The sequence below is a fragment of the Paroedura picta genome, chromosome 1 (genome assembly GCF_049243985.1).
Source record: "Paroedura picta isolate Pp20150507F chromosome 1, Ppicta_v3.0, whole genome shotgun sequence".
In the NCBI taxonomy this organism is placed as follows: domain Eukaryota; kingdom Metazoa; phylum Chordata; class Lepidosauria; order Squamata; family Gekkonidae; genus Paroedura; species Paroedura picta.
The window spans coordinates 100,706,269-100,733,519 of NC_135369.1; the positions used below are offsets into that span (position 1 = coordinate 100,706,269).

Sequence of the window (27,251 nt, forward strand, 5' to 3'; positions counted from 1 at the left end):
GTGGATTTTAAAATCTGCCTGGCAGCCTTAAGCTTCATGAAGTATTGCCTAGCTTTTTGACTTCAAGAGAATGCTTTTGAGATGCAGCCAGCACCCTTGAATCCCACTTAACATGAAAGCAGAACGGATCCAGTGTTTTGTAAAGTCTTGAGGTACAAATTGTACTAGCAACGTTTGACTTTTTCTGTAGTAAATTTCTGATGACTCTAGCATCAGTATGCTTTTCCAAAGCCTTCTGCCTCATGTGCAAACCAAGAAAAAAAAAACACACACACTCAAATTACACACACAATGGAAAGCTGTTAATATGCTTTCCAACACTCTCATAAATGCAGAATCTCAGGGGGCTCCTTCAGAAAATGCAATACTTATGTTTTTAATGATCTAGAAGATGGCACAGTAGTCTAAAGGAAGCAGTAAAACAAAACCCAAAAGATTAACTAGCATACCTACTGACCTAGAGGAATTCAGGCTGCCAGGACAGTTCGCATAGAGCCACATCAAAATATTTTTGCATCCTTATATTCATCACAAGGCAAGTGGTGTTTTGAGTTTCTTGCCTAGTCCATCCCATGTAATATGTACTACAGAAATGTATCCTTGATAAAGAGGGTAAGAACCCTCAGTTCTAAGATGGGTCAGATCTTCTGCAATAATTCCAGCTAATAAAAGTGCTCAACCAACAACACATGGTCCACGAGGATGTTAAGGCTCTCCAATTGCCTGAAAAATTCTCTGCCTAGCATGAATGATAAGAACTCCCTCAAGAGTTCTTATCACTCATTATCCACTAGTATCAACCTGCCTCAAAAATAATATCCCTGCTTTTCTATGCTTGAGTTTATTTGACCCAATTCACTTACAAAAAGTTTCTAAACTTTAAATGCTTTTGCATATATGGAGAGAAATCTAGAGCTGGATGCTATTAGCATATTAACAGTACTCAGTTCCAAAGCTGTGAATGCCAAAATTAGTTTGCCCACAGAGGCACTATGGTTTAATTGAATTATAGCTACTTCCTCTGCTTTTCCAGATGTACAAAGTGGCAAAAATATATAAACTTAAGAGGATACAATGTCCCTAGGTACTAAGAACTTTAAAAATAAGATATTTAAGCTTCATGGTTAAGAAGCTGGCAGATGACTGTTTAATATCACAAGATATCCCATGCCCTGGGGACGCTGAATTGGGTGGGAAGGCAGCATAGGAGACAACTCCCTTCCCTCCCATTGGCTATGTCCAGAGTCAAATGTCCCTATCCTTCCAACTGCAGCATAAAACCTGTGAATCCTTTTATGCAGCTATTGAGGGCATACAACAACCCTGATGGCTCAGATAACGGACTGGATCCATCTTACTAAAAACACTACAGAAAAATTGCTCTGCACATGCAGGTGACAGTGCTATTGCTAATCTAAATTGAAATAGATACAATAAAAACAGTTAAAACAATGCATTTCATAGCTTGTTGGAAACCACCCCAGGCAAGCTTGGTTGGAGAATGCAGGCTAAATAAAAATATGGACTCTAGCAGGTCTGGGAAAACATTAGCGAGGAGAGGCAAATAAAGACCTATTAACTATTGCATTCTGGACTAAGCACGAGAGCATATTACATTATAGTCTTACGCATACCACTCCATAAAAATTGATTTAATTTGTTTCAGAATTTCTATTGTACCTCTCATTCATTAGATTAATTTTGGGGGTTCTGTCTAAGACATAGCTGCATAATAAATCAATTAGACATTCCGACATCGGTATGTGCCAGAACTGCCTTCCGCTGGCTGTTGAATTGTTTAAAAGGAAGTGCTGCTATGACTCCTCCAAGAAATAGTCATTATCAGGACAGCAGGGAAAGAAAATGTGAACCCATAAATCAAAAACAACCATGTTCAAAGCAGTTTCCACGGTGACCTGGGTTAATACACTGAGTTGAACCACTGTACACAAGTGCACATCAATTTTTCACTTGGTAACAAGACTCTATTTCTTGCCTATAATGGATTTCTATTAAATATAAATTATGCAAACTAGATAATTTCCTTTTCCAGTAGGTTACATTATTTTCTTGTCTTGGACATAAATGAGTATAATGTATTTGGTGATCAACAGAAAAGCTTGATTTCAAGAGACAGTGTGGTATAGTGATTAGAGTGCGGTACTAGTACATGAGAGACCCAGGTTCAAATCCCAACTCTTCCATTAAAGCTTTCTTAGACTAATCATACCTTCTCAACCTAAACAACCCCTCAGGTTTGTCATGTGGATAAAATGGAAGAGAGGAGGATGATATAAACCACTTTGGGTCCCCACGGGGGAGGAAAGCAGAGAATAATAAATAAAATCCATACATAAGATTCCAGCCAGCAGATGTAATTGGCTTGTGCTATGGACTTAATCAAGACATCCATAATTGTTTTTTTGAAAACTCACCTGATTGAATGCTGCATATTCAAAAAAAATTGATTTTTTAAAAAATAAGTTACTCAAAGGCATAAATCAATGGGCAGGACAAAATTCATAAACTTGTAAGTGTTGTTATTGTTATGTGCGAAGTCGTGTCCGACCCATCGCAACCCCATGGACAATGATCCTCCAGGCCTTCCTGTCCTCTACCATTCCCCGGAGTCCATTTAAGTTTGCACCTACTGCTTCAGTAACTCCATCCATCCACCTCATTCTCTGTCGTCCCCTTCTTCTTTTGCCCTCGATCTCTCCCAGCATTAGGCTCTTCTCCAGGGAGTCCTTCCTTCTCATGAGGTGGCCAAAATATTTGAGTTTCATCTTCAGGATCTGGCCTTCTAAAGAGCAGTCAGGGCTGATCTCCTCTAGGACTGACTGGTTTGTTCGCCTTGCAGTCCAAGGGACTCGCAAGAGTCTTCTCCAGCACCAGAGTTCAAAAGCCTCAATTCTTTGACGCTCGGCCTTCCTGTTACGCATGGCAGGATCCCTGCCTTATGCCTTGGCACACTGTCTTCTATAACCAATGGCACCCCACAATAGTCTAGGCTTAAGCTAAAGCCATGACACTGCTAGGGTCAGCCGAGCCAGGCCAGACTCCATCTTAGAAATCTTGCTCTCTGCCTCAGGTTTGGAAATCCAGGTGCCTCCATGCCCTACTCTCGACCCCCCCCCCCCATTGTATTTCTAAGTGAGTGGACTGGCTTCTTCCTGTTTGCCTAAGGGCTCCTAGGAAAATCCTTTGTCTTGCAACATTTTTCACACTTGGCCCCTCTGCCAGGGGATATTTCCTCCCCACACCCTGCCAGCTAGACCTGATGGCTCTCTTCCTTAGAGCCATTAATACCTTTATCCAAATCCATTTACGGCCATCATCCCCCCCCCACTTGGCCAGGTATTGTCCTAATCTCTGGGGACCCTGGAAACTTCCAACACATGCTTACCTGAGCCTTGTCACATAGCCCCCTTCCCAAAATCCTATAAAAACTGTGGCTTCACACAGCCACTCTGAGTGTCTTCCAACCCGGGACCTCCCACGCTGGTTCGTGTTCCTTCCTCTGACCCACCACTCCTCGGACAGGTAACTATCAAGCCTTCCACTCTTCCTCCCCCTTCTCTATATGACTGCTTGTATGTGTGTTAGCTATTTGTGTGTCTTTTTGTTATTTTCCTTTTAATAAAAGCTTATATTAATATTTTACCATTTAAATCTGTGTTTGCCTTGAGTTCCTACAGGCGTAATAACCCTCGTATACAAAGGTAACGATCCGATAACGCTAAGTTACCCCCCTCTCGCAGCATTTGAGCTAATATTCCCCACAAGCTCAAAGATACGTGTTTTTAGGACACGTGTCCAAGCAATTTGGGTAACAGATTATGGTGGATCTCGCGGGCAGTTGCCCCAGGCTTACTCGGGAGTAAAGTGGACGCACGGCACTCTCCAGTAACCCGGACGTAAGGGGAAAAGCTCGTTTGAACTCTTGGCATAAGTGTGTGAATGTGCTCTTGGAAGTGTGCTTTCTAAAAGGGTTGGCCTCTCTCTCTCTTTTCTACCCTTTTGCTATTGTTTTGCTCCTGCTGGAGATTAGTTTCCTTTAAGGCTAGGAACACTGAGGCAAGGTTTTCTTAGGCTTAGACGGGCGGGTGGACGATACGCACCCAACAACAGTTTTCTTAAGGCTAGGATCACCGAGGCAAGGTTTTCTTAGGCTTAGACGGGCGGGTGGACGACACGCACCCAACAACTAGGGATTAGCCAAGCGTAGGAAGGCGTTAGGCAAAATTCCTCTTAGCTGTAGGAAGGACCAGGAAAATCCCCCTACTGCTAAAATCTGTGCAAGCAGAGTCGCTCTCTGTAGCACAAAACTGCCCTGCGGCCGCAGGAGTTGGAGTTTCGAGTGTCGGGAGTGGCATGAGAACTCAAGCGGGCTTTGCGAAGCTCAGATGATCCAGGTTTTGGTAATTTTCCCCGTGTTCAGGAAAGCCAGGGCGATCCTAACCGAATAAATTAGCCGGTACCCTCAGGTTTTCTTGGTAGTTTTGTCCCTGAATCGAGAGAGCCCCGGCCATCTCGGTATAAAATAAGAAAACTAGCCAAACCCCGTAAGGACGTGCCTTGACGGGAGCCCTTCCCCCTTTTCCCCTTGCCGCTTTGAAGGATATAGAAGCCGCAAGAAAATCCCCCAGTGATCTCTTCCCTAAAAATACCTTCAGGTTTTCGGTGGTTTTCCCGAGGATCAAGTGCGCTCTGGCAACCTTGATTGGAAAAATCAGCCATTTGCTTGGTTTTTGGTAGTTTTTGCCCTGAACTGAGAAGAGCCCCGGCCATTCTCAGCCAAAAACAAACTAGCCACACCCGTGAGAGGTTAAACTCCACGGGATCCTTTTCCCTCTCTCCCCTGCTGTTTAAGAGACGAGCAGCGGCTGCCCCTAAACTCATCCCCTCTGTGCTTGCTTGCCCAGCGACAAGAAGCCAGAAAACCAAGCCCCGTCCCCTTTAAGATCTTGGAAATTAATAGGAAGAAATGGCATCCAGATTCAATCTGACTGGCCTGATTGCCCGTAAGGAACCGGCAGACAGATTGACACTCTGGGTGACCAAGAAGGGCGGCCAGAACCCCTGGCGCCCGGGAGCTTTTAAAAGCTCCAACCCCCTGGAAACCCTTACCGAGGCTTTCCAAGAATGGTGTAACACCAGGAAGCTCGGGGGTGGCAGTAAGGACTCTTATGCCACTTGGGGTATGTTTGTTGCCCTTCAGGACAGTGTAGCCCAGATTGCTGAGCTGCAACATGCCCTAGAAGAGAAGGATGCCCTATTGAAGGATCAGGTAGCTCAGCTCGAACAGCGTGAGGCTCATATCATCCACCTCTCTGACGAGATGGAGGACATGAGAACTGAGCGCTTGAGTGCACGGGTGGAGAAGGCTCATCAGCTTCAGACCATCCAGGAACTAGAAAGTCAGCTCCAAGCCACAAGGCAAAGAGCTGAGGTAGCAGAGGCTTGCATTCTCGAGCTAGAAGCAGAGCTAGTTAAGATCAAGGGAGCTGCACAGTTCCTAGTGGAGAACAATGTGGCCAAACATGCACAAGTCAGTCATGATGCATGCTACAGGGAAGTAGAAGCCCTGAAAAAGAGATTAGGGAGTCAGAATGCCCTGATCTCTGTCATTTGCCCTAATGGCCTTCCCAGTCTGCCAAGTTTGGTTCCATCTGAGCCCTTGCCAGAGGAGGCTGTTAGCAGTCTACCAGTAAGCCCTGACTGGGTAAATCTGGCCCCTGCAAACCCAGTCCAAACTGAATCGGTTCAGCGGACCACCCAGGGTGATCCCGTGGAGCAACAAGAGATCAGAAAGACCCTAGCTTGGAAACCACATGAGGTTAAAGTAGTAGCAGACTGGCTTGGACCTCTAGACAAGGACACTGGAGTACAGTGGCTTTCGGTGGTTTATTACCAGCACACTGATGCCACTGCGGAGGACTTGTGCCGGCTAGCGCGACTTTGCATGTCAGGGTCTGACCTAGCTGTCTTGAACTCGGCAGTTGCATCTAGAGGGCTGAACACGCTTCCGCGTCTAGAGTGGATCCGCGAGGTAGCCAGAATACTCTGGCCAGCTCAGCCGCTCCCTGGCTTGTTTTACATGGACAGGCAGAAAGCGGATGAGGGTGCAGATGTATATTGCAGCCGCAAGCAGTTCTTGGGTCTGCTCTCTGGTTTTGTCCGGGTGGACGGCAACGGCGCCCCCCAGTACAACACTCCCGAGTTCAAGGAGGCCGTCCTGGGAGGCATCAATAATCCGACACGGATTATGATGGGTCCGACCAATGCAGCCGCTTTGAACTGGGGTGAGCTTGAGGAGAAGCTCCGACAAATCGCGGACATAGTGAGATTGACAGGTCCAGTTCCTCCCCCATCGGGGAGGAAGAGACAGAGTAGTCAGGAGCCTGTTCAGACAGTCACTGATGCCATCTTTGACCCCCATTTGAAACCTAGAAAGAACAGGAGAAGCAGCAGCTTTAGAGCCAGGAAGAACCCCTCTGGTCAAAGTGCAGAGTCTTCTCTTGGCATCCAGGCTGCTGCTCCGCCAACCCCTCATGGGAGCCCTCAGCAGGCCGTTCCCTCTGCCCAGAAACAGTCTCAGCCCCCAGAAACTTCCCTTCGGAAGTGCTTGTGGGCTAGACTCAGGAAAGCCGGACTGGACATGGCCCAGTTCCATAAGCAGCCTCTGGACAAGCTGGTCCTAGCATATGGGAGACTCTCCCTCAACCAGGCAGAGTTCCCACAGCCACCTTCCCCTGTACAAAACAGGGATAAGCCACAGAGTGGTTTTTCTTCCAATAAGTTCCCCCAGAACAATCCCAAACCTAATAGAGATTCTGTCCCTCAGTGGCAGAATAAAATTAGGGACCGGATTTTTCTGTGGCGGGAACTTAGAAATACTGGGGCAGACATGACCCAGTATGATAACCAACCCACATCTGTGCTCATGTGTGCCTTTGTGAAGGCCATGAGGAAGAGGAAAACCAGGAAAATGCTCAGATATGAGCCAGAGATGGAGACAAGAACTAGGCCCACAGAAATTTCTTCTGAATCCCCTAAGGATTGGCAGAAGGAAATAGAGAAATTTAAAACTCTTACCCAGAAACAAGATCTAGAAATTAAGGATCTTGATAAGAAAAACAAGGAATTCCAGGGTGAACTTTTAAAGTAAAAACACATTTGCAAAATGTACTGGATTTCCAAAGCCACACAGATAATAAATTGAAAAGAAAATACAGTAGACCCAGTAACCCAGCTTCACCTCTTGTCTTTAAAGAAGAGGAAATATTCTCAGTTCCCACATCTCAGAGTCAGGAAGGAAACCCTGCCTCTGAACCTGTACAGAGTTCCAAAATCCAAGGTGACAACCATTATTTTAACAGGGAAGAATTTGTTGCAAGGACAACATTCCTTTTCAATTTTCTCTTAGCTTCCCTCCTCCCAGTAAATATTGCAAGCAAAGTTAACAGATTCAATGATATACACAGGAAAAATAATGGTTCAACATGTGTGCTTCCATTTTTACTTTAAAATTTTCAAATTTTAAATTTGGCTGCAATTGGTAGAGCCTCCAGCTATAGTTGCAGTCACACTGAAACAGCCACTATTTTGCAATCTTAAAACAGACTCTCTTTGTCTAACTGCCTTCCTAGGCACTTAGCCCCAGGACTCATGCCTTGCTCTCCCCTATCCAGGCAAATAATCTACATAACTAAGGAACTTTATTCTTTCTTCCCAAATCAGTAAGGGAAGAAGTTTTGTTTCTTTAAAGACTGACCCCTACCTCAGAGAGAATCTAAGGGGGAGAGAGTACAGTAAAATAGTTCTGTTCTAAGATATGTTTTGTTTTAGTTTTTATTTTAAGACAATTTTGGCTGCTTTTAGTATTTGAAATATTTTCTCTTTGAGAAAAAGCATTCCCTCCATAGCTTTTCCCTCTGACATTTTTACTTCCTAGTTTAAATTTTAATTGGCAGTTAACACTTTTTTCCCTTTTTTCGTAAGAAAAATCTGTTTTTGCAATTTTGCTTTTGTTTTGAATATGTTTAGAAAGCTTCATACAGACCTTTCATTTGGGTACTCAGGCTTCCACTCAGCCTGACTCCTATGAAAAGGCACTCTGTGTATGTACAGAGGAACAGTCTTTCCTCCTTAAAAACACAATTCTTTTGACCCACTATTGTGTAATGGGACTCTTCATGTTCTTCTCATTCATTCTTTCCCACTCATATTCTCAGCAGTACTCCAATGTAACTTTTTAAAGAAGCAATTGACATCTAATCAGCCTGGCCTACCAGCAGGCAGATCTCAATCTGAAAAACAAGCTTCTATACCTCAACCTTTACATTTTCGTTAAGGTTATTTGTTTTATTCATTTTTATAAGAAAACCTTTGCTTTTAGATTTGTGCTTATGTGCTCTAACTTTTTAGATTGTTTATGTCAATCCACAATATTTTGCAAATTCTTTTGCCATGTTTTTGAGTCCTCTTTTAATTAGGAGTCCTCTCTTGTGCTCTTTATTGCAAGATCTTTATAGATCACAATCAAAGTTTTGTTTTTGAAGCTTTCTTTTTGTGTTTTGATTTATCTTATGTTCCTTATAGAGAAAAATCTGTAGTATGTTTTCTGCTTATGCTTTTAACCTATTGCATATCAGAGCTTCTATTTCTTTTTGTGCTTATTAACTTGGGAAGCAATTGACCAGATTCTATCTAGCAATTCTCATTTTTCCCCTTCATATATATATTTGTATTTGAGCTGCTAATCTATTCATCCACAGACCATGTGCTACATGTTTGCAGGAACCTTTAACTTTGGCTCTTTGATTCTTTTTCTGAATGCTTCTTTTTACACAACAGTGCAGAAGGCCAGTAGACCTAGCCTCCAAAAACGATCTTCTTACAGGACTTGAAGGACTTTCTCTCCTCTTGTGTATTTCTACAAGCATCTTGATTCAGTCACCCATAGTAATCTATCAGTTTTTTTCTCAAATTCCCAAACTCACCAGGAGTTTGGCAACCTCCTTCTCTTGTTTTATGATTGCACTCTAATCTCCCTCTCCCTCCCTGGAGATGGCATCTAGCTCCTCTTAAATTCTATTTTCAGTCTCTATAAGGTCATGGTGGGCACCCACCACAGTAGATCTTTTTGACAGTCACTTATGGGGGCACCCCTCTGCTCCAATCTTTCATTTTGAGTTCATTGTCTTCAAAGCTCTAAATTTTTGAGTATTTTTCATCCATCAGGCTGGGTGCCTACTTGAGCTCAGCCTCAACAGACTTTGCAGCCTCACTCTTTGCAGCTGCACACACTTCTCCATTGAACTTTTGTCAATCTTTTGTCTTTCTCTCAATTGGGTGTCTCCCCCTTGAGCTCTTCAGCTCCACTGTGCTGTTGACGCTCTGGGTCACTCAAATATTCTTGCAACCCACGTCTGCCAAGCCTGCCCTAGTGAGGCTCCAGGCTTGTGCATCACAAACCTCAGATTGCCAGGCCAGTTCCTGATGGTCCTGCCTGTGTGCTCTTCACCTGTATCCTGCTCGCCAACCTCCAGACCTGACCTGGTCAAGACGACAGCGATCCTCTGCCTGCGTTTGCTATGGATGTGTCCTGTGGTCATGACCTGCTGCTCTGCGCTTTTTGCCCCAGCCTACTTGCTGGTGAACTACTGATGCTTGCTGTTTACCCCAGCTCCTGCTGTATGAAGCCTTGCTGCCCAGCCTGCCTGCTGCTTCTTCTGTATGCTACCTCTGACCCTGCGTACGCTCTGACAACCTGGATTAGTGCCTTCACCGCCTCTTCCCCTGCCATTTCAGTCACAAGGGGGGGAAGAAAGATCAACTGGTATGCTGAACACATCTCCAGCTATTGGCTTGTTTCCACAACCACTTTTTTTTTTACCCCCATGGAGGAACCTCCTTCACCATTCTATGTGTTTGCAAACATCACCCAGCACCCAGCAATGTCTTATATATATATCAACATCTTCAACTGCTGAACCAGTTGCTCATCTTCATCAATCCTCACGTTCAACTATTCAAGGAATCTCCGGCTTCACTCCCACCTTTACCAATGGGACAAGGGGGGGAGGAAGTTTTTCAAACTGTATTGTCTGTATTCTAAATTGTATTGTGCCCTGTATTTCAACTCACTGTCTATTGCATTGTGCCTGTATCATCAGTTTTAAATAGTTTGCTAGTTTATGTATATAAGTTTTGCTAAATTGCTTAGCTTTACCTTGTTCTTATTGCATTGCTTATTAGAAGCCATTGCTTAGTTCATTGTCTAACTTTTTAGTTTCTGACACTTTCTGCCTGCTTCATAGTAATTGCTTGATATTAATTGCCAGCATTTTTAGGATTGCCTAGTGCTCGCATTCTAAAATATTGCTCAGGTACTGCCCACAGTTTCCTGCCTGCCTAGAATTTGGTTTTCACTGCATTTGCTTTTTGTCTATTGTTTGCTAGATTGCCTTGCTCAATGTATTAGTTTGCATTGGTTCATTGCTTTATTCATATGGTGGAGACCTCACGCTTAGCTAGTTCATAGTTCATGTATGTTACATTTAGTTTTGAGTGGCTGTGGTAAAGAGGAACAGCAACTTCACAGCTTTCTTTAAGTCACCCAAACCCCTCCTAAATGTGTTTTGTTTTTAATTTGGCTTAAGTTTTTGTAGTTTTTGTAGTGGCAGAAGATGGCCCCACTTTTCTCTCTGAATTTCTAGTCTGAATTTCAATCTTTGCCGCCACTAACACAGTATACATTGGTCTGTAGTGAATAAATTGGACATATAATTCACTACAGAAGGGGGGGAATGTTACGCATGGCAGGATCCCTGCCTTATGCCTTGGCACACTGTCTTCTATAACCAATGGCACCCCACAATAGTCTAGGCTTAAGCTAAAGCCATGACACTGCTAGGGTCAGCCGAGCCAGGCCAGACTCCATCTTAGAAATCTTGCTCTCTGCCTCAGGTTTGGAAATCCAGGTGCCTCCATGCCCTACTCTCGACCCCCCCCCCCCATTGTATTTCTAAGTGAGTGGACTGGCTTCTTCCTGTTTGCCTAAGGGCTCCTAGGAAAATCCTTTGTCTTGCAACATTTTTCACACTTGGCCCCTCTGCCAGGGGATATTTCCTCCCCACACCCTGCCAGCTAGACCTGATGGCTCTCTTCCTTAGAGCCATTAATACCTTTATCCAAATCCATTTACGGCCATCATCCCCCCCCCACTTGGCCAGGTATTGTCCTAATCTCTGGGGACCCTGGAAACTTCCAACACATGCTTACCTGAGCCTTGTCACATAGCCCCCTTCCCAAAATCCTATAAAAACTGTGGCTTCACACAGCCACTCTGAGTGTCTTCCAACCCGGGACCTCCCACGCTGGTTCGTGTTCCTTCCTCTGACCCACCACTCCTCGGACAGGTAACTATCAAGCCTTCCACTCTTCCTCCCCCTTCTCTATATGACTGCTTGTATGTGTGTTAGCTATTTGTGTGTCTTTTTGTTATTTTCCTTTTAATAAAAGCTTATATTAATATTTTACCATTTAAATCTGTGTTTGCCTTGAGTTCCTACAGGCGTAATAACCCTCGTATACAAAGGTAACGATCCGATAACGCTAAGTTACCCCCCTCTCGCAGCATTTGAGCTAATATTCCCCACAAGCTCAAAGATACGTGTTTTTAGGACACGTGTCCAAGCAATTTGGGTAACATTCCTTATGGTCCAACTTTCGCAGCCATACATTGCAACTGGGAAGACCATAGCCTTGACTAAACGCACTTTTGTTGGCAGGGTGATGTCTCTGCTTTTTAGGATGCTGTCTAGATTTGCCATAGCTTTCCTCCCCAGGAGCAAGCGTCTTTTAATTTCTTTGCTGCAGTCCCCATCTGCAGTGATCTTGGAGCCCAGGAAAATAAAATCTGTCACTATCTCCATTTCTTCCCCTTCTATTTGCCAGGAATTGAGAGGGCCGGATGCCATGATCTTTGTTTTCTTGATGTTGAGTTTCAAGCCAACTTTGGCACTCTCCTCCTTCACCCGCATCAACAGGCTCTTTAGTTCCTCTTCACTTTCTGCCATTAGAGTGGTATCATCTGCATATCTGAGGTTGTTGATATTTCTCCCTGCAATCTTGATCCCAATTTGTGACTCCTCTAATCCCGCATTTCTCATGATGTGCTCTGCATACAAGTTAAATAGGCAAGGCGACAGTATACAGCCTTGCCGAACTCCTTTCTCAATTTTGAACCAGTCAGTGATTCCATGCTCAGTTCTCACTGTTGCTTCTTGACCTGCATATAAATTTCTCAAGAGACAAATAAGATGCTCTGGTATTCCCATCTCTTTAAGAACTTGCCACAATTTGTTGTGCTCCACACAATCAAAGGCTTTAGCATAGTCAATGAAGCAGAAGTAGACGTTCTTCTGGTACTCCCTAGCTTTCTCCATGATCCAGCGTATGTTGGCAATTTGATCTCTAGTTCCTCTGCCTCTTCGAAATCCTGCCTGTACTTCTGGAAGTTCTCGGTCCACATATTGCTGGAGCCTAGCTTGTAGGATTTTGAGCATAACTTTGCTAGCATGAGAAATTAGTGCGATGGTGCGGTAGTTTGAACATTCTTTGGCATTGCCCTTCTTTGGGATTGGAATGTAAACTGACCTTTTCCAATCCTGTGGCCATTGTTGAGTTTTCCACTTGTAAGTATGACAAGTCAAATGCCTGTGGGAAAACCCTCACTGATGTTACAGTAAAAAACACAAACTAATTTCTGAGTAAAGGTGAGAAGTCGAAGATGAACATACAAAATACATCATCAATATTTTGAAATCAGGCAAAAGTCGACGTGGATTGAAAGAACTACTTAAGAAAGCAAGTTTTAAATAGAAAAGCTTACTAAGTATCTCTCTTCTTGTCTCATGCTTGGTGTGCGGATCATGTGGTTCTGCTCCCCCCTCCAGTCTCCAAATCGTCGGAAAAAATAGTTAGATAAAAAACGGTTGATGGGATCTCTAATGATATTGATGTATACTGGTTGGTCTCCTCCAAACCTGACAAATGAAAATCAGAATATGACATCAGAATATTGCAGTTACCTACATTGGACAGCTACTAATACTGAAGATAAACTTGTAATCTAATCTTTGTGTGTCCATTTGCAAAATTAAGGTGTTAACAAGTGAGTACAGTACAATACTTACCTACCAAAACAGTTAAATTAGAAGTTGAAAGAGGGTGTTCAAATATTTCATGAATATATATTTATTATTCTTCCATATGGTCTTTAATATATTAATTCATACTGAAGGGAATCTTTTAATTAAAACATAGAAGAATTTTTGAAAGAATAAAAACCAAAGATTTGGGAGGGGTTTTGCTGTCAAGTCACAATTTATTTATGGTGACCCCCCCCCAAGAGGCTTCAAGGCTAGAGATTTTCACAGGCACTTTAACCACTGGCTGCCTCTTCTTCACAGCTCTGGTATTTCTTGGTTTTTCTTCCAAATACTAACCAGGACTGAACCTGCTTTGCTTTCAAGATCTGCCAAGATTGGGCTAGCATGGGCTATCCAGGTCAGGGTTTCTGCTAAGCAATATTAATAATCCATACTTGAAGCATTTGCAGAAGACAACAATAAATAATCAGAAGTCAAACTGATGTCCAATTCAACATAACCCTTAGGCTGGACACAATTATTCATAAGAACATTTCATTGGACTTCCATATAACTGCTGTGGAACAAAGAAAATGACTAATCTATGCTGTAACATAAATTTTAGTTTCAATGGCACCAATGGACTAGAACCCGCAATTTAAGTGTATACCTATAAAGAATTAAATCCACCAATTAATCACCGACAAATCTTTTAAAATGGGTCTTTTTCCAAGTTGGGGCTTGAGAATGACTGCTTAAAGAGACAATACGTGCTTAATATTTTTCTCCTTAAAGTTCTAATAAATCAAGAAAGGAGTGCTGGTTGTAATAAAGAAAATGACTATAACACAAATGAAACCAGTTCAGTCAATCAGTTTAGGCATGTTTAAGTCCTACTGAATTCAATGAGATAATGTTGTAATCCTATCCGCATTCACTTGAGAGTAATTGGGCTGCGCAACATTTCAATTACATGACCTTTAGAGTTGCCTAGCTTTTTTTTTATTTTACTCAATATGTTCTGTACTAATGTCATATTAATGAAATACAAAATCATTCAAAATAAATTACAATCTATGTTTGCAATATGAAACAAAATGTTATCTGACGATCAGACAGCTGTAGACATCTTTCAAACTTTTGCTCCCATTTGGCATTTGTACCAATTTGTAGATTTCCCAGCAGAAGAGCTTGAAATATTATAAGCTATGTTTATATGATTATTCAAAAAGATCACGACTGAACAAAAATTTCCATGTGAAATAGCAGCTGTTGGACAAAATGAATACTAAAGCTTCCAGTGATCAAAAGTTCAGATATATTAACAACAGAGATCAGCAAAGCAGGATTACTCAACACTACCAGGTATGAGAAATGAAACCCTGCAGGTCACATGATCTCCGGGGCTACAGAGGTGGATGGAATAATTTGGCCAATCAGTAAAGTGATTCACTTTGTAATTGTTTGTGCTTCCTGTAATGTTACCCCCTTCTGAGTGTTGCCTTGAAGTCCCTCATAGACCATTTATGCACTGGGAACTTCACTACCCCACCTCTCATGCAGGAATACAAATCGGGGGCGGATGGGGTGTACTGGGCTAAATGCTCCCCTGTCTGGGTGCAGGAAGAAGTGGGGCAACCTGCCACAACTAAAACTCCAGCCTGCAGTCCAGCATAAAGCTTCCAGTGCATAAACGGTCATAGTGAGGCAGTACAGAAGAAACGCACTGCGGATTTATATTTTGTTCAACCACGAAAGGCACTGGGGCCAAACTGGAATAGCAAATCTCTTTTATGAAACTGCTTGGCTTGGTACAACAGAATACAAACCATCATCCTATAAAGGAGTAAGAGAAAGGGACATTAAATTAATTTTTATTTCCTAGACTTTCATTAATTCAGTTCACTGTGGAGGCAAAGGGTGTTTGATTAAATCTAAGCAGGTGGACACATGAATCAGAGCTTTGGTTCATCAAGGTCGGTATCATTTAAGACTGGCAATGACTCTCCAAGACTCCAATGACTCTCTACACACTGGATGTTTCATGCCAGGCTGCAAGCTGGCGTTTTAGTTGTGGCAGGTTGAACCACCTCTTTCTGCACCCACACGGGGGAGCATTTGGCCTCGTGCATCTCAACTGCCCCCAATTTGTGCTCCCGCATGGGAGCTCGGGCAGTGAAGTTCCCAGTGTGTAAACAGTCCAAGGTTTCAGGTAGAGATGCAAGGGATGAACTGGAGACATTCTGAATGGCAAGTAGATGCTCTACCACTGAACTTACAGCTCCCCCCCTTGCCCAGAAGGGGGTGAATTCAGAGGTGACGGAATACTTTATTCCCCACGGTGCATGTTCCACTATCTTCCCTCTTTTTACTTGCTTCTCATTTTTTATTTCTAAAAAGAGGCCAGGCACATAGTTGCTGAGCCAAGTGCCCAAAAGCAAGAAATAGTTCAAGGGACAGGGGAGATAGACAAGAAGGGAATAGCTGATATACCTGCAGACATTTTTATTCAATTTTTGCCCTCATATCCAGCGGCAACGACAGCTTTCATTAAGCAAGCTGCTGTTCCACAAATAAAACATATAACCAACCTAAGGTGAACAGATTGTCCCACTTTTGGAGGGACATCTGGGGGCACCTGGCAAATTGTACGTATGCTGAAATTAAATATATATATATATATATGTATATATATATATATATATGTGTGTGTGTGTGTGTGTGTGTGTGTGTATGCATATATGTATATATATGTATATATATGTATATATACACACACACACACACACACATACATATATACACACACACACACATATATGTATATGTATATATACATATGTATACATATACATATACATACACACACACACACACACATATATATTACAATACTATTTTTGCGTTCTATGCGTTCTTTGAAAAATTTTGTTGCTCCATATATAACAATTTTTAATCAAGACCCCCCCCCCCCCCGGTCAGTGGTGTCCCGCTTTACCAATGTTAAGGATCTAACTTATCCAGTACATGTACATTTTGTATGCTAGCCCAAGATCTCCCAAGAGTTCAGGGAGCAAAATGTTTACTTATTTTTTGACGTTACTTCCTTGCAAGTAAGACAGTTTGTATACTAATACATCAAAACAAGTGCAGCACAATCCGTTAATCAAAAATATCACCTATACAAGAAAAAAAAATTAGAACAGACGGCAAACAAAAAAAAATAGTTTATGGTGTATAAGTGGCATTTAAGTGCAAGGGTGTTTTTTGTATTGTAGTACAACTGACCAATATTGTTACAAATTATTAAAATATTTATTAAAATTATTGTAAAATATTTTAAACAGCTATTACTTCTGCGTAGCACTGAGATGTTCATCTTCAAGAATACAAAAATGGTTCAAGGATGCATTCACTGAATTCCAAAGGAATTTGACTATACAGAGAATATACAGTCAAACACTGTCCTAAAGCCACTCCTGTAAGATTCATTGCAGCTGCTAAGCTCACTATGGGATTAACCACTGCTCTGTTTTAATAATTGCAAAACTGTGTTGGCATTATGAGCAGCAGCAGTTTAAACCATATGTTGTCCATGAAATATATATTTTTTATTGTGGTATTTTTTAAAAATTATTTTTTGAGTATATTTACAGGAAGATCTGGACGCACACCCCTAATAGCATTCAAAGGTTTACTGCTCAATAATGCCTGAAAATCATATTAGACAGATCACTCTATGAACAGATGTACTGTTGCTGTGTGCCATATCATAGGAGGAGAAAGACAACTCCCAAGTACCTCATAGCTTTGGTGCAGAAGGATTAACCAACTGTATGAAATCAGCACTCCAGCTGCCATGTATTTTTTTAAAATCATGAACAGACAACATGTAGCATGTACATAAGTCATATTTAAGACAACTGAAAATATTAACCAGGTGGTTTTTGTTTTGTACCAATCCGCTCTCATTGTTATCTTTGTATTTCTTTTCACCCTTAACTACAGTACCAAAACTTAATAGGACATTCCTTTTTTGTTTATATTATTCTATAAAGCATAATACACACTAATGAAAATGTACATTAAAATAAGAAACAACTACAGGCAACAGCCTTAAATATTGTTGTTGTTATTATTTATTGAATGTATAGCCCAACTTATTCCATAGCTCAAGGTTGGTTACATATAAGCATACTCCATTAATACCTCTCCCCTAACATCAACAACCCCAATCAAAGGATCAAGAAAGCAAAGTCTCTCCACACACCCTCCAGTCAAACCCTCCAGTCTGGACCTGTTGTGGTATTGCACCATTCCATCGTTATATTATTCTCTTATATGGTTACAACCACTGTTATTAATTACTGTATGTTTTAACGAAGACTGTTTCATGTATCATTGATTAGTTTTAATGTAAACCGCCCTGAGCCTTCGGGGAGGGTGGTATATAAATCTAAATAAATAAATAAATAAATAAATAAACATCAGAGGGGTTCGCTCGATGACACAGCGTAGCCTGAGAGGGCCCAGTGATCTTAAGAACCCGGCATCAACCAAAGACCTGGTAGAAGAGCCCCATTTTACAGGCCCTGTGGAATGCTGACAGCATAAAGCCCTGCGGGGAGCATAGGGTGACAGACGGTCCCTCAGATACGCTCGACCCAGACAGCATATGGTATTAAAGGTCATAACCAAAACCTTGAACCTGATCTGGAGAACAACTGGCAACCAATGCAACTGCCTCAACATGGGCTGGATGTGGGACCTCCATGTGCCTGTGAGGACCCTAGCAGCTGCATTTTGCACCAGCTGCAATTTCCAGAGCAAGCCCAAAGGCAGGCCAGCATAGATCGAGTTACAGAAATCTATTCTGGAGCTGACCGTCGCATGGATCACTGTGGCCAGGTGTTCGGAGGACAGGTAGGACACTAACCTGGCGAATATGAAAAAATGCCTGGCTAACTACCCTCCTGACCTGTGCCTTGACTGTTAATGAAGCATCAATGGTCACCCCCAGATTTCTGGCCTGGAACGCTATCTCAAGTTGCGTCCCTGCCAGAGAGGCTAAACACGTTTCCTGTTCTGCCCCCCCATGACCCGACCACAAGACCTCCATCTTGGAGTGGTTGAATAACCAAGACAGACAGGGATCAAGGGGGAAAGTGGTCACCCTCACCGACCCCAGCAACTTACGCATTTCGGTTCCTGAGAGCTGCTTGAAGCCATCAAATGTATCCCATGAAGGCCAATGGGCCTCCAGTTCCCTTTCTGTATTAAAGGTGGCAGGAAAGTCCCGGAGGAGCAACAAGACTTTATTCGTAAAAAAGCTTGCTAATGCCTCACAGCCTAATGCCAACTGACTACTATTTTGGTGCCCCTCCTGGAGAGTGGTCAGAGAATAAACTACCCTAAATAATTTGGCCAGGCGAGAGCTCACGGATGCGATAGTAAGAGGCAGTCATATACAGTCAAGTAATAAATAAAACAAATGAAATGCTATTCTTGCTACAGTTGGGAAGCCCTGTTAGATGATTCTCCAACACAACATCAATTAAGGAATATAACTAAAATTAAGCTTTGTATAATTTTATTTTTAGTGATGTTGCATATAGCCCAGAGTGCTGAAAATCATAATCTTCACAGTACAAGTATCAACATTTCTGTTTAGCAGAAGGTGCTGGCAGTCCTTAAACACTAAAAATAGCGTTGGCCAGGGAATGAGTGGACATTTGCTGTGGGTGCCTTCTAAAATCTGTCATTTATTCCTGCCATAAATTATTCCTCAGGTCAGTGTTTTTTAAAACTTATTTAACTCTATAAAGTGGTAAGACATTTATCATCATAACCATATGTGATCAGAATCTGAAAGCTTCCTAACCCCAGGGTTTATACATCAGTGAGGAGGAAAAAGAGTTAACAGCAAAGACTTTGCAAAGCTGCAAACACTGAGGAAAATAAAAATTAGATGGAAATCTGGCTAGAGTTTTACATAATGCAGAATACAGTTTTCTGTTGAAAAGGTTATGAAACTAAAATGACCTCTATGGAAAAGAATGCTGAGCAAACAGGCAACTACATATTTTTTAAAAAATTGCATGAATACTATTGTATCCATGGATTCTACCCCATCCACCAAATTGTCCACCCTCCCTTAACCATGGGTCCTGTCATTTATCTCTAATCACCTAAGCTCTTTCAATGAATACTTTAAGCAGCAAAGGAACTGCTTTGTCCTGTTGTATCCCCACACTTTATATGAATCCCACACTATGTATTTCCAAGAGAAATCCTGGAACCTAGAATTGCTAGATCCCTCTTGGGAGCCGGTGGGGGATGGCAGAACTTGCCAGGAGTAGGAGAGAAGCCCACTCTTTGCTGCTGGCAATGCTGGGCTGTCCTGGCAACGCTCTGGCATTTGGGAAGAAATTCAATGGGTAAAATGGCTTTTACCATATATTTCCAAATACCAGAGCATTGCCCAGATGTCATTGACATTGCCGTGTTGCCAACAACAAAGCTTGGCCATTCATCCTGCTCCTGGAAAGCCCCCACACCATCCAGCTGACTGACAGCTGATAGTAGGGTGTAGGTGCAGGGGCAGGGGATCCCACTCCTCCAGTGGGGGGCTGGTAAACCTCGTGGAACTACATTGGCAAGATCAGTCACATGAGTCAGTATCAGATGTGCAAGAGCACATCATTAGTCTAGCCCAGCCTTTAATAACCTTTTTTTTTTTTTTTACAAATGAGAAACCCCTGAAACATTCTTCAGACTTTGAGAAATCCCAGAAGTGGTGTGATTGTGTAGAATATGGTTGGGAAGCATAGCTGTGTACACACACACACTGGGCCCCTTCCCTTCCCACCCCCTCCAGGCACATCATTTGCCATTTGGGGAAGAGGTGGGTATGTCGATATGGCCATATATGGTTGATATGACTATATATTTTTTAACAAATTTAAAAATATATACAAAAAATTAACTCCCACCTATTCAGGATACCCTTCCAGGGTCATCAAGAACCCCCAGGGTTTCATGAAACCCTGTTTGAGAAAGTCTAGCCTACCCTGAAATATTTTGATAATAAAGACATACATGACAAACATTTTTCTATTCATTTGAATAAAAATAATTTTAACCGAAGAAATTTCTTACCTTGAGAAGTTGAGGAAATGAACATGTCTAGTGAATAAATAGGGTTGTTCAGCAGTGCTTATATTTTTAATCAATTCCATCTAAAAACAAGACCATATAAAATGTAATTACCCTTTGCAAAGTCAAGTTCTAAAACACAGCTCTAAAACAGCAACATTTTTTTCCTGTAGGAGATTACTCAATTCCTGCAACCTGAAGCAGGAATGAACACAAATACCCATGCCAGGCTAGGATTATGGGGGAACTGGCAATCCAAACCATCTCTCTCCTGACCTGTTCATCATACAAGCAAATTCTAAATATGAAGACATTTGGGTTTAACATTTTCCTGTCATTTATATCAGCATTTAATTAGCTTTCTCTTTCTCCTGATGATTGCTGCAATTAAGTTTTTAATTTGTGCAGGTCAAACCTTTTCTAACTGCTACATAAACCAGGCTAATAACAGGCAGTGAGAAGGTACAGAACACTTTAAGACCAAGTCCAGCCATTTCTGTGGCAAGAGAGAGGCTCATTGTGTAGATACAAGCATCATCATACATATTTGCATGAGTTGAAGCCTGCAAAACATGACCCCTGCTTCACACTTCAGTTGACAATCAAAACTTACAAGTATTCCTCGACCTGAATCCATTTATTTATTTAACACCTTTTTATGTAACCTTTTTACACAAACAGGGTCCCCCAAGGCAGTGCATATAAAAACATTAAAATATTTGAACAAGACAACATTTAAATTATAAATAAGTCAATAAAAACATAAACAAAGAACATCACATCTCAGGATGAGGGCTACTAACTGTTATCGAGAATATGACAAATAAAACGAAAAAGTCACACACTGGCAAAATGGAGGGAGACAGATGAATTCCCCTGGGCATGAGTTCCGAAGTTTTAGTGCTACAACTGAGAAACCATTTATTGGGTCACCATTCGTCTAGTCTCATTTATAGGGTTTTGCGCGGTGGTGTCTGAATCAGCCGTTCTAGGCCGATGCAGCCAGCCTGCGCTGCGGGGGGGGGGGGGGGATGCAGGCTCCGATGTGTAAATCGGTGCACGTGTGTCCGCCAAGTTATACACCGGTGCCCGCTCCTCCCCTCCCCCCGCGGTGCAGCACTGGCTGCGTCGGCCAGGAACAGCCGATTTAGACACTGCCATGGACAACTCTCATATAGCAGGGCCTCCACAGATGACCAGAGTTAATGGGTAGATCCATATGAGAAAATGCAGTCCTTAAAGTATGTTGGTTCCAGTGTATTCAGGGCTTTAAAGGTGTATGCCAACACCTTGGATTGAGCCTTGAAACAGAATGGAAGCCAGAATAGATGGAACAAGACTTGAGTGATATCACCCACTCTGGCCAATGTGTGGAATTAATAAATGCTACTCAAAAACATGACCACTCTTATGTTTATTTATTTATAAGGTCCTAAACAGACAATCCATCAACATTAAAACACTACCTTATTTATATAGTAGCATCAACATTCTATTTCAAGGACAAGGAGTCCCAAGCAATTTAGGCTTTCCCATCTGCACAATATGTGTGTGTGGGGAGTTCATGCTTTGTTTTGAACAGCTCTTTCCCCTCTCTGCTTTGGCCTGGCTTTGTTTTAGACATCTTAACCAATTTTGCCTGTTTAATTATATATTACAATACAATTATTATATATTTTACTAAAATATTAATACAATTTCACTATGCAAGATCACTGGTGAAAGAAAAATGTGCCCATGCTGTTCTTTGAAAGCCTTGATTGTTCTTTTTTGGAGTGTTCTGAAATATTTCAGGCTGCTGAAAGTTCTAAATTAGATGCATGCAAAACATTCCAGCCATTCTTGCAGCTCTGATTTCCTGACTTTTGCTCTCCTCAGATTATTCTAATTGGTTATATGAAGGCTTCAAATTGTATGAAAAATAACTTGACTGTTAGCATGCCTTTACACAGTAGCCACAGTAACTGTATTATACATTTAGATTTATGCAATAAGGCAGGTGGGGGGCGGGGGGGGGGGAGAAACCGGAAACAATTCAGTTTATAGAAGGATGGCTATCAGATCCATTTCTACACATATTTTTCAGAAGTAAATCTTGAAAAATTCCAATAAGATTTGTACACCAAGAACTAAATTTATCTGTAAAATAGTATAATTTCGATGCATTTATTAAAAACAAGAGCTTAGTGGTATTAGTAAAACTGTAAAAATCTGAGAATATATTTAATTACTGATATTTTAGTCCAAGTGGAAGCCATCATCCTTTCTCTGTTAAGCCATTTGAAACAGGAAAGCAGATGCCATGTGTGTTTCCCTCTACTCTCACTGCTTGAGATATTGTGGTCTCTACTGATCAGCAGTTTCCCTTTCTCATCTCCAAAGATTTGGGGGGGGGGGAATAGGGGAGAAAAAGGAAGGTTTTTTAAAGACAGAAATGGGAAACAATGAAGTGCAAACAGGCAGATTAAGATCAAGGTGGAAGTAAGGTTGAAATAAGGTTGAAGTAACGATAAGGAGAAGAGGAGCCATCTCCCGTGCTACACTTCCATCTGTTGCAGGAAGTAAATTGGGAAGGGTAACTCCCACAAGGTCAGATACAGGAAGTTTAAAATGAGATTCTCTTAAATTAGGTGGATGGCGGGATTCACCCAACCAAGATGTCCACTGCCTCAGAGGGAGATGGAGGCTTTTCCATTTCCAATACTGGGTGTAGTCTGCATGGGGCTTTTTACCCACTCCCTCTTCAAATAAAACTCTTGCAGTCTACACTGAATTCAATTTCCACTTTAATTTGGGGCGCTTTACATTTTCTCTCTGCAACAATTTTCTCTCACACATGTGGAGTCCCACAAGGAGCAGTCTTCTCTCCTATCTTATTTAACATATTTATGCACAATCTTGAGCCTCTTGTGGCGCAGGGTGGTAAGGCAGCCGACATGCTGTCTGAAGCTCTGACCATGAGGCTGGGAGTTCAACCCCAGCAGCTGGCTGAAGGTTGACTCAGCCTTCCATCCTTCCGAGGTCAGTAAAATGAGTACCCAGCTTGAGGGGGGGGGGTAAAATGGTAATGACTGGGGAAGGGAATGGCAAACCACCGTGTACTGAGTCTGCCAAGAAAACGCTAGAGAGCGTCACCCCAAGGGTCAGACATGACTCAGTGCTTGCACAGGGGATATCTTTACCTTTACCTTTTACCTTATGCACCCTCTGGCTCAGGTGGTGTGGAGGTTTGGGCTGGGTTGCCACCAATACGTGGATGACACCCAGCTCTTTCTCCTGATGGATGACCACCCTGACTCTCCCCCAGAATCCTTAGCTAGATGTCTGGAAGCAGTGACAAAATGGATCAAGCAGAGTCATCTGAAGCTCAACCCTGCAAGGATGGAGGTCTTGTGGTTCGGTAGGAAAGGACCAAGAAAGGAAGTGCGTCTGCCTACCCTGGATGGTGTGCAGCTCTCAGAAACGCAGAGAACCGGGAATGATCCTAGATGCTTCCATTACAAAGGAAGCCCAGGTCACAAAGGTAGTACAGCTGGCATTTACCACCTCTGCCAAGCCAAGCTACTAGTGCCCTACTTGGCCCCCAAACACCTAGCCACAGTGATCCATGCAACTGTTACCTTTAGACTGGAGTTCTGCAACTCACTCTATGCAGGCCTGCCGTTATCCTTGATCTGGAAACTACAACTGGTGCAGAACGTTGCGGCCAGGATTTTTACTAAAAGATCATGGAGATCCCACATCCAGACAGTACTCCAATAACTTGGCTGGTTCCCAGTTGAATTCTGGATTAAGCTTAGGGTTATGGTAATCACATTTAAGGCCATACGCAGTTGGGGCCCAGTGTTGTTGACAGACCACCTCCCTCCCTATATCCCCAAAAGAGCCTTATGCTCCAACTGGCTGCAGATCCTTGGCCTCAAAGAAGCATGCCAGACCTCAACAAGGACCACAGCCTTCTCAGTCCTGGCCCCCACCTGGTGGAACAAGCTCCTTGAGAAGATCAGAGCCCTGCCTGAACTTCCACAATTCCACAGTCTTTAAAAGAGAGCTCTTCCACCAGCCATTTGCTTGAGGCCAACCAACTGAAAACATCTGCTTGTCCCCCCTTCAGATGCCCATTCCGTGACTGAACAATCTGACCTCCCCAGTGATATGTCATTATTGTTGTTCTGTTGAAATACTATTCAGGTTGGCATAGTATGTAATGTTATTATTGTTATCTGACAGATTGTTATACTGTTCTATGTAACTATTTTTACAATGTTCTATGTAAACCTCCCAGAGCTGTATGGAAGGGCGGTATAAAAATTCGAATAAATAAATAAAGAAGCATGATTGATTTGTGGTGACCCTACCTTTCCCCCGCAATACCCTGGAGTGCATATAAGCCTCAATATTTGAAAGACCAACATGAGTAAATATATAGACTGCTCCTTTTTGTGAATTAACATGCCCGGAAGCAAAAGAGTCTTCACTCTTTTGGCCAGGGCGTCAGTTCAAGGACTTCCTGGTTACTGGTTGCAAGGCTTCCCTTAAAGTGACTGTACTCAAGAGGCCCTAACTTAGCAGAGATTTGCCTCTTGGATTTGTTTTCCCTCCTCTGCTGTCTCCAATCCTCTCCCACACTCCCTTCAAGAAAAGAAAGAAAGAGCCTCCTGTTGCCTTCCCTTCCCATTCTAAGCTTCCCCAATCAAGTGCAGAACACTTTCTGTTTCAATGGGGGGGGGGAGGATAGAGGATGACCCAAGTTCAAATCAATCTGAATTCAGCAGGATCCACACCAGAAAAAAACAAAGTAAGTGCAGAACCAGCCCTGGTTAGAAACAACAACTATATAGCTTTACTCAGGATAAGGGAGCCAGTTTGGTGTAGTGGTTAGGAGTGCAGACTTCTAATCTGACAAACCAGGTTTGATTCCATACTCTCCCGTATGCAGCCAGCTGGGTGACATTAGCTCATCACAGCTGTGATACTGTTCTGACCGAGCAGTAACATCAGGATTCTCTCAGCCTTCACTAAATCACAGGGGGTCTGTTGTGGGGAGAGGAAAGGGAAGCTGATTATATGCTGCTTTGATACTCCTTCGGGTAGAGAAAAGCAGCATATAAGAACCATTTCTTCTTCTTCTTCTTCTTCTTCTTCTTCTTCTTCTTCTTCTTCTTCTTCTTCTTCTTCTTCTTCTTCTTCTCCTCCTCCTCCTCCTCCCCGCTTTCCAGCCCTCATATAACTTTAATCCTAAAATGACAGCCCTATCTGTCTGTTTGTTTCTTTTTGGTTTGTCACTGTCCCCTCGCAGCTCAGGACAGTTTACAGAGAACATGAAAATCATAGACAGGTACAATATGGTTCACTAGTAACATTCAGTAGAGTTGGGTCTCTAGGTGACTTCTAGGAGGTTAGAATTGTCCCATAGCCTGACTCTTGCACTCCTTTATGGTGTGTTGCCTGTTTTCTGCTTACAGAAAACTAATTCTCTTTCATAAGAATCTTGTCTCTGAAAGCATAATGAACTTATCGACTTACATAAATCTTAACTGAAATATATATTTATTATATATTAAATAAATATTAAATAAAATTATTTAATATTTTAAATGTGCTTGAGTCCATTTACTTGTATGTATTTGGACTGATAATAAATTTATGCTTTTATTGCACAGAATAGAGAGAGAAGTCTTGAAATAAAGCAAGGAACAATTTTGTATCAATAGCAGAGTTCTCTTGACTGCATTAATTACAGTGGTTGTTTCTTCTACAGATTATTTATTCTGTATACAATATGCTTGTTTTTAATGACAACTACAGTTGAATAATAGGAAGACTTAGCAAAAGACAAATTTAGTAAAAATGCCTATTAATATAAATTTTGTCTGACTGCCAGACAGCAAGGTGATATGTTTTAAATATGAGTATCTGACCATTGGGCATGTTTTATTACATATCTTGGTTATTGAAAAGTATATTATTGATAATATATTATAATTATCTAAATCACTATGTGCAAACACTATATATAAGAGCAAATTAAAATAAAAACATAATGTAATATCCTAATTTTTCATATAAGGATGTCTACATTCTGCACTACAGTGTCCGAAGTCCTCAGATTCTTAATGGGAACTTTTAAAGAACAACATAGAGAAAGGGAAATTAGCTCTGCATAGTCAGAGTTCTGCTTTTTTCATTGATTGACAACTTCTCCCTATGCTTCAATATGCATTTTAAAAACAGGTGTTCCCTTTATTGGACAGTTCCTATCTGCCCATGATCCTTTTTCATCCCACCCATTCCCAAGCTAGTCTTAACATCTCTAGAAACGTAGATAATTTTCAAACATTTGAGACTCAGTGTTATCTGTTTTAAACCACAGAGTCCTTAAGTTAGTGATCCCCAACCTGTGGGCCGCAGACCACATGTGGTCCTTCGACTAATTGGAGGTGGGCCCTGAAGGACGCCTTCTCCCCCCCCCCCGGCCCTTTACTTCATCCCCCCCAGCCCTTTACAACACACTTCATTGTTGTGGCGTGCCTGTATCTTATTTTGAAGGGATGTTTAAACATTACCATAGCGATCAGAGAGCATTAGGGCAGTGGTTGAGAGTAGAGGAGTAAACTACCCCCCCACCGGGCCTCAGTAAAAGGCATTATGCATACCTGCCTTTGTAGTGGAATCAGTTGCGTTTTTTAGCGTTTCCCACAGGCTTCCGGTCTCGGCAGAAATCGCTAGAAAGGAAGCGCTATTGCCAAGCTCGTCCCGCCCCTGGCCGTCAAGCAGCCAATGGGCAGCCATTAGCATGCTCCCAAACAGCCCCTTTCCCTTTAAGAAAGGTTTTTTTAAAAAAAAAACCGACCCATAGCAACGAATCTAGGTAGATTCGTTGCTACGGAGAGACCCATCCAGCTGCCTAATGTGAGCTGTCGTTTGATTGTATGA

The 27,251-nt window shown here is 42.2% G+C and overlaps 2 protein-coding genes across 2 annotated transcripts in view; one reads left to right on the plus strand and one right to left on the minus strand.

Moving 5' to 3' along the window:
- The window catches only part of UST (uronyl 2-sulfotransferase), a 186,811-nt gene that overhangs the window by 67,501 nt on the left and 92,059 nt on the right, over positions 1-27,251 (minus strand). The window contains exons 4-5 of the mRNA XM_077350321.1: positions 20,319-20,398; positions 12,902-13,055 (exon numbers count right to left, since the gene is read on the minus strand). Coding sequence (XP_077206436.1) covers positions 12,902-13,055; positions 20,319-20,398 — 234 coding nt within the window. The remainder of the gene's footprint in view (positions 1-12,901; positions 13,056-20,318; positions 20,399-27,251) is intronic.
- LOC143843739 (uncharacterized) lies at positions 3,708-11,555 on the plus strand. The gene is made up of 2 exons (XM_077350309.1): positions 3,708-4,082; positions 4,162-11,555. Exon 2 carries the CDS (start codon positions 4,988-4,990, stop codon positions 7,169-7,171), a length of 2,184 nt encoding a protein of 727 aa, XP_077206424.1. The 5' UTR covers positions 3,708-4,082; positions 4,162-4,987; the 3' UTR covers positions 7,172-11,555.